At 31.1% G+C, this 8,046-nt stretch overlaps 1 protein-coding gene across 2 annotated transcripts; it reads left to right on the top strand.

Moving 5' to 3' along the window:
* The first annotated feature begins 1,209 nt into the window (after positions 1-1,209).
* On the top strand, positions 1,210-7,864 carry LOC108722606 (solute carrier organic anion transporter family member 1A5). 2 transcript variants are annotated; one of them, XM_018447789.1, is made up of 10 exons: positions 1,210-1,414; positions 2,865-3,133; positions 3,417-3,626; positions 3,825-4,080; positions 4,226-4,367; positions 4,590-4,881; positions 5,292-5,481; positions 5,628-5,883; positions 6,058-6,487; positions 6,621-7,864. In XM_018447789.1, exons 2-10 carry the CDS (start codon positions 2,869-2,871, stop codon positions 7,598-7,600), a joined length of 3,021 nt encoding a protein of 1,006 aa, XP_018303291.1. In that variant the 5' UTR covers positions 1,210-1,414; positions 2,865-2,868; the 3' UTR covers positions 7,601-7,864. The 2 variants fall into 2 exon arrangements, with proteins under 2 accessions (XP_018303291.1, XP_018303292.1); XM_018447790.1 differs by having other exon boundaries at positions 2,856-3,133.
* The last annotated feature ends 182 nt before the right edge of the window (positions 7,865-8,046 follow it).

Below are 8,046 nucleotides of genomic sequence, written 5' to 3'. Positions count from 1 at the left end.
AAGTGAGCGTTACACTGTCAAGACAGGATTTTGATTTGTTCCAATTTTAATTTTGAATTTTAACGTGCTATGACTATTTGCTATTCTCTCTTCTTCTTACGATGTACCTTTTTTTTTGTGTGACTTGTTTGACTCCGTGAGGTGAGCAAATTTTTATTTCTGTTGTCCTTTACTTCTTTAATCTTTTCCAACGATTTTTTAAATTAATTTTAGCCTGAGTTTTTTATCGCCACTCAGCTTGTTAACTGTGTTGGACAACTTGCTTCTGGCCTCACGAATGTTCCAACAGTCGCATACAAAAAAAGAGAAGACTAAAACAATGAGTGCGATTTATTAATTGCTGTACTTATTAACGTTGTAAGATGACTCAAACAGGAGTCGAAATGTACGAAATCAGAGTTTCGAAAAGGAGTTCATAGCTTATTAGTTAATTTAATTTTATTAAGAAAGTAATTGTTATACAAAAATTATATGGTTTAGTCGGTAATAGATGACTTTAGGATTTCCTTAAGAATTAATAAATGGATTAATAATTATTCTTATATACATATATATATATATATATATATGCTAATTCTATGTGATACCAATAGTCAATTTTGATCATTTATAAAATGAAAAATCTTCAATATTTTTATATTACAATTTCCTCTTTTAATTGGTACTAAAAATCTGCAAAATACGCTTTTAAAACATTATTGTAATTGTTGTATATTGTATAAAATATCTTGCACATCTAAAAAAAACATTTACAAAATTTCTTATACAATTTTTACAAAGTTGTATAAGAGTGTTCTAATAAAAGTATATTACGCGAAATAATGATTAAACTAAGTTAATAACAATAATGCATATTTTCAACGAATTGACGAAATCTACGTTTAATCGAAATAATTATTCTTTTATCAAATTAATTTTTAAACACAAATAAATATTAAAGTATATTAAAAAATATTAAAGTATATTTAAATGTTAAAATAATTGACAAAAACATTTAATTCGAATACCAATGACATTGTGAGAATAGACACCATATACCTATAATGACTCCTCTTAAACTCAAGCGACTAGCACTATAATAAACTATACACACCTTCGTGATATATCGTGTCTGTAACGTTATCCCCATCGCGGCACGTATTACACTCTAACTTTATCGGAAGATATCTCGACGGCATATCTGTAAGAAGATAACGCGAGTATTCATCGTCGAATAGTGCCGAGCCTGTGCGCCTACGTTAAACGTTTACGTTTCTTTCCCGTAACGATAGAGGTGACAAGACGGAAAATGAACCTGCCAAAGAGTGAAAACACGCGAAATGTTATTACCATGTGAACCTGCCTTGAAGGTGAATTATTAACATAAAAAGATATCGAACTTTATCAAGTGCAAAACCGAAACGTCTGAATAAACGTAAGTAGATGCTTGTACAATATTATGACTTCGTATCACAGTTTTATTGATTGTTGAAATAATTATTACGAATATATTTCCTATTATTTAATTGTTTAATTTAATGTTAAAAAATTTGTATTTGATATTGTAAATACGTTTTAATGAAGTCTCTATATGGTTTCAATATAACCAATGACTCACAATACATAGGTCAATATCAGATACGTATATCATTCTCGTAATTTTCTTATAACTCTGATTCTATACAATGATTCATATACAATTTATGTACAAGTTGTAATATACAGTTTATTAAAAGTAGCATGGAACACACACACACACACATTTGTTTCTTACGTATATATTATAAGATACTCTGAAAGAAAAAAGTGGATAACTATATTTTTATAGTTGTTTTGACCATGCAAATATAGTCATTTGTGTTATTAATAGTCACATTGCTTAAAAATTTTTAACTTTTTTTTAACAAGATAACTAATTTTTGAGTTATTATTATCATATAAATAATAAGTGAATTTAAGAAAATAGTTATATTTATTATAATTGCGATTCCGTAGCACAATTCATCGGCGCAACATTGGCCCAATATATCCCCAATGTATGTCAATGTTTAATTAATGTTTCGCCAATGAATTGTGCTCGGGTTGCATTTACTGAATAAAAATGTTTATTTGATTTATCATTTATACTTTGAAGTATATTTTAATATTTTGTATTTAAAATTATCATAATATAGTACAATTTTTTCACGTTTCAAAAAACTACGCTAAAAACAAATTATAAATTTTAATAAATATTTGTTTGTATAATTCTAAGTAAATATTTCTAAATAATATATTTGCTAAAAATATTGGGAAAGTTCCCGCGCATAAATGGTTGTATGCATGCGTTGAAGGAGGACTTTCAACGTGGTATATGCTACTTAAAAGGTAGACAAAGGTGATAGAAAACAATGGCAAATACTTTAACTAATTTGACTAATTCATTTTATTTTAATAAAGAAAAATTGTCAAAGGTGCGCGGAAACTTTTCCTACACTCTAATATTTATTTGATACAAAAACTATTAATTTGATTTAATTATAATTTTTCTCATTAAGTAAATTTTTTTACTTAATGAGAAAAAAAAGTATTTTTTTACTGTAAGTAAATCCAATAAATTCAGTACTTCAAAGAAATATTTATTAAGATCTAGTAAATTTTTTTCATGTATACATATATACTTATTATTACTAACGTTATTATATAAATTCATAAAAATGGAACTTCTAACTATAATTATTTTACCATGCAATTATAGTCACTAATACCACAAACACTTTTATAATAAAATACTTTTAAATAAATACTTTTAAATAAAATACTTTTAAATAAAATACTTAACTAAATAAAAGCTATATCTACATATCGCGAATAACATATTTGATTTTAATTAAAAGGTCTTTCAGAAAAATGACAGTCCGTTTTCCTGAAGTAATAAGAAACAGATCGGAAATGGAAGGCGGTTTGACAGGACCAGCGAATCCAATACCTAGTCAATCAATCGATTGCGGCTGTGGACAAATGCAATGCCCAAAGCTGGCGAAATTTGCAACGCGAAAACTCTTTGTAGGATTGATTTGTTGGATCGGTGTAGTGCAAGCTGCACTGTATGCTTACTTTCACGTCACAGGGTCCACGATAGCTAGAAAATTTCAAATCGATCCGTATGTAATGGGTGCGTATTATAAACGATACAAAAAAATATTTAATTGAAAGATTTCCTATATATTTCATAAAATATTTTATTGCGCACCATTTTTTAATTATTATGTAGCCTCTATCTAATGCATTATTTTTAACATATATGTGAGTTTGATATCAACAACTTTTCCTTTCACATTTTTTTCAATAATAAAAAATATATTTAAAATTTGATATAACATGTGGAATTATTTAAAACATGTTTTTAATATGAAAATCTGATATGTAATATTTCTTACAGAAATTTATTTTTTCAGATTGGATTCTCGTTACGGCAGAATTGACACCTATTATATTAGGATTAGTGGTAGCATATTGGGGTGACAAAATACACAGAGCTTCATGGATAGGAGGATTAACTCTTTTACAAAGTGTCATGCATTTCCTTTTGATAATACCTCATTTAACACATCGCGTTCGTGTGATCGAGGAAACGCAAAACGTCACTCATATGTCATTATACGCGGGTTAGTAGTCAAAATATACAATGAAACTTTAACATAGAATTTCTAATTTAACAATATTGAATAAAAATAGACCGAAAAATGTTCAACACTAATAAACGAAGAAGGCCATAATTGGTCAATTATAATTTACATTAGCATTTGATTTGCTATCAAACAGAAAATAATATTTTTTCGTGTTATACTTTTCAAATTTCACAGATGATAGTCCAGAATTATGTACTCCTGGACTATCGAGGATCATCTCGGAAGAAGATCCCTGCTATGTTACTATGGTTATAATAATCCTAGTACTAATCGTAAGCGGAATGTCAAATATCACATACTATGCGCTAGGAATTCCTTATTTAGATGATAATACAAAAAGAAAGAATATAACCGGTTTCATCGGTATAATAATTGCCGTAAAAATTGTCGGGATTTTTCTCGGATACCTTTTGGGTTGGGGATGCTTGCGGTGAGTATTACGCGTGCTTTACTAAATATTACGCAATTATTAGATATTACTATTATGTTTTCAATCTCTAAAAATTAATTATTCATTATGAAATAGAGCCGAATAAATGTATATTTATTTTTAAACTTATCAACTCGCGTCTCAGGATAGACGCGGAAGATTTCAGTGTCGTGAATTCATATCGGGATCAAATCGGAGCGTGGTGGCTTGGATTTCCAATTCTCTCCATATTATTGATGATTCCTGGCTTGCTACTTTCATGGTTCCCAAGAAGATTACCTTCAGAAGTATATAACATTAAATATAAAATATAATATAAATTTATAAATTAATTATGTAAGATTTCATAAGATTTTATATCAAAAGCGTTTCGAATTAATACTAATGCAATATTATAATTTTGTTATTATGTATTAATAATATACTAAGCTATCTCTCTTTATTATATTTCATTCTCTTAAAAAAATTATTTTTGAGCTTAATATAATTATATTATTTCTTTGTCTTAGGTTGTTGAACAAGCCGCAGCTTCACTTCTTAATCGGACTACGATACGTAACCGAGCACCCCACAGAACAACCAATCAAAAGGTCGACAGTCCTGATTTTTGGCCGTCATTATGCAGATTGTTTACTAACAAAATTTTAATATGCAACATTCTGGCGACAGCATTTAGTGCCACGGGTCTTCTAAATTTTATGATGCACGAGGACATCTTTTTAGAGTCCAGATTTTACATACCTAGACCGACAGGAATGTTCCGTGGATTTAACGATCCTCTGCTTTTCAGGCTGGTTACCAGTAAGATTATATAACAATATTTTTTTTAATATATATAAGTATATAGATAAAGTATATAGATAAAGAAGGAAAAGATAAGAAATTATATAAGTACATATAAGATATCAGTTTCTTGGAATATTAATAATTTGTATTAATTTTCATTTGCTATTTTTCTATAAAACAAAAAAACTAAAACTCTCTTTCTAATTAATATTTTATAAGGGAGATTAAATGCTCTATAATTGGATTTTTTACTTATGAAAAGAAAATTATATAACTGATAAATGGAAAATAATGACTAAATGACTGAAACTTAAAAAATAGAAATATATTTTATTTCCAAAACGTCGTAGAAAGTTAAAATGTAATTTTAAATAACATGAAATAATTTATATATGAAATAAAAGCAATATTCACGTTCATTCTAGATATCGGAAGACCTATTCTAATTGGACTAGTTGTAATCATCAGTGGCTTTGTGTTAGCCAAGGCAAAGCCACAAGCGAGATTTATTATTGGTTACAGTTTCATTACCGTACTTCTGACAATTGCGATTATCATCGGACTAATCTTTGCCACCTGCGACAAACCACCTGTCCACAATTTGGAAAAAAGCTCGTAAGTACGAGCCGATTCTTAAAATTAACATTGATTGAGTGTCGTTAAAAACAAAACAACAATATATTGTATCTCATTTTGTGACATTCACAAATTTCACGATAATCGCATAGACAAATAAAATTTATTGATTGACGCTGTTGTAGCGACACCTTGTTGAAATATTGCAACAAAGACTGTCGTTGCTCTAAGGACGCCGATTTCCAACCGATTTGCGATAGTTTGGGAAAGTTTACGTATTATAATCCTTGCTACGCCGGCTGCTCTACAATCATTTACGTCGACGACGTAAAGATCTATAGCGGTTGCACCTGCATAAAGGAGACAGAGTGGGATAATGACCAAGCGATAGATGGCCCGTGCGATTCGAGTGAATGTCAAGCTGGCTGGATGGTTTTTGAGGTGATTACAATTGTGTTTATTTGTTTCATTTTTAAATGTATTATTAGTATTTACTCAATTAATTGTATTTATAATATAATTATATCAATTATATTATATAACCATATAAATTTTGCCATTTAATAGAATCTAATCAATTGTAAATGAAAAATCTTTCTATCATTCTTGTTTCAGTTTGGATCTTTATTAGCGTATACGTTAATCGCTTCCACTTTTGTAGGAGATATATTGGTCAATATAAGATCTGTCTACAAGCAAGACAAAGCTATCAGCATAGGTTTCTGGATGATGTGGATCGCACTATTCGTTTATGTTCCTGGCAAAATTCTTTATGAATTCGTCTCGCGTCAGATGTGTCACTATTGGGGCAGTCAAGAGACAATTTGTCATTTACATAATTCCAAAAAACTCGGGGATTACTTGTGTTATTTAACAATACTATTTTTATCACTTTGCGTTTTACTCAAAATTATTGTTTGGTTTTTCTGCAAGAATTTACAGTTATATGAAGAAGATGAAACTAAAGATCAAGAAAATACTGAGCTACAAGAAATGTTCGAACCAGCAATAATAACCGAGCTACTCGAAACGCCAAATAACAATAGTAAATACTTTTTTCAAAAAATACTAAATTTAATTAATCCGTAAAAAACTAAAGTTCCTTTTTTTATAAAATAAATTAAAATTAATTCCTTTTTCTGTAAAATTAGTGCTATAAAATGCGGTAATACTTGCAGATGATGAAATGAGAGGAGTGGAGGCTGTTGTTGAACCAGAGCTTGCAGAGTCAAGAACAATACTGAAGACAAAATCTCAAGCAGAACCGGAGGAAAATTCAGCGAAGAAAGAAGAAGGTACTCAAAAGAGCGCACCTGTAAAGTTGAACGGCATGATGGTTCCATACAATCGTCGACCGGATTCAAATCGTCCGACAAATCACAATTCGCAATCATCGATCCGTAATATCGACTCTGATAATGATTTAGACAGCTCGAGCGACGAGAGTAAGAAACGGTCCAACACACAAGTTGCTTATACACCGCTGGAACTCGATTCTGATATCGAGAGTGATCTCAGCAGCGTCGGTCCTAAATCAAGAAAGCGCATTCCGAGCAAAGATTATGATCAAACTCAAGACGGGAAAGATCATCCCTCATCAAGCAAATCGTCCATAAAGCGCCGATTTCCAAATCCCGATCACTACGAAGATCCACGAAGAGCTCAAAATTCTAGATTCAAGGATCCGACTAGTTATCAGGACAATTCCTCGAAGACAAACAGTTCCGAGTTGACGAAGAAGGGTCAAGAGAGCAAAGTACCCAAACAGGGCAACTTCAATGAAGTTGGCATACCGATAATGGATCCGTCTCCAGACAGGAAAGGCAACTTGGGCAGTACCAATACGGCGCACTTGAGTGACGTGAAGTCATTGATCGATCGATACGAGCAAAACGCGAGTCAGGAAACTCTAAACGAAGATCAGTTATCAGAGAATATGACAGAGGATATGAGAAGTAGACCGGAGAGCAAGATGGGTATACCTCTGGTAGCTATGGTTCCCGGTAGGTCACCCTCTCGAGGACAATCCTCTTCAGGCTTTGGTAGCTTGCCAGATGTACAGGATAAGAACTCTGACTCACGTTCGGAAAGACTTGAGACTCCTAGTCCAAAAAATGTCGCTAAAGGCAGCAAAGTACCGCGTCAAACCGATCTTTAAAATTAAAGACCGCTCTAATCTAAACGTGATAGATAACGCATGACACGTGAAAATCGTACGATGCGGATATTTATGGAGGAACGAGTATATCCATCTGTACAATGGAGAAGCACTATCACGATAAATTTATATCTGCGAGTGATAAGAGGTCCCGACTTAAAAAATACGCAACACTACACAATACTATCTCTGACACCTGTCGCATTTCAGATATAAAACCATTGATTTAACTTGGCGTTTTGACAGGTGAACTATAAAATTTGACGTACACTTTCTTGAATTATGAATCGTAATATCAAGTTGCTCTAATTACCATGCAGAATTTAAATGTTGCTATTAATAAAGATATTTTTATCCGTGATACTCCAAAAATTTAATAAAGGATAGCTGACTAATAAAACGTTTGCTATATTTCATGGCATACTTCTATTCATAGTCATCCTTTA

This window comes from Mycetomoellerius zeteki, unplaced genomic scaffold (assembly GCF_001594055.1).
Source record: "Mycetomoellerius zeteki isolate Tzet28-1 unplaced genomic scaffold, Tzet1.0 scaffold211, whole genome shotgun sequence".
NCBI lineage: Eukaryota > Metazoa > Arthropoda > Insecta > Hymenoptera > Formicidae > Mycetomoellerius > Mycetomoellerius zeteki.
Note: the sequence above shows the minus strand (reverse complement) of the source record. Positions and strands in the feature narration are given on the sequence as shown.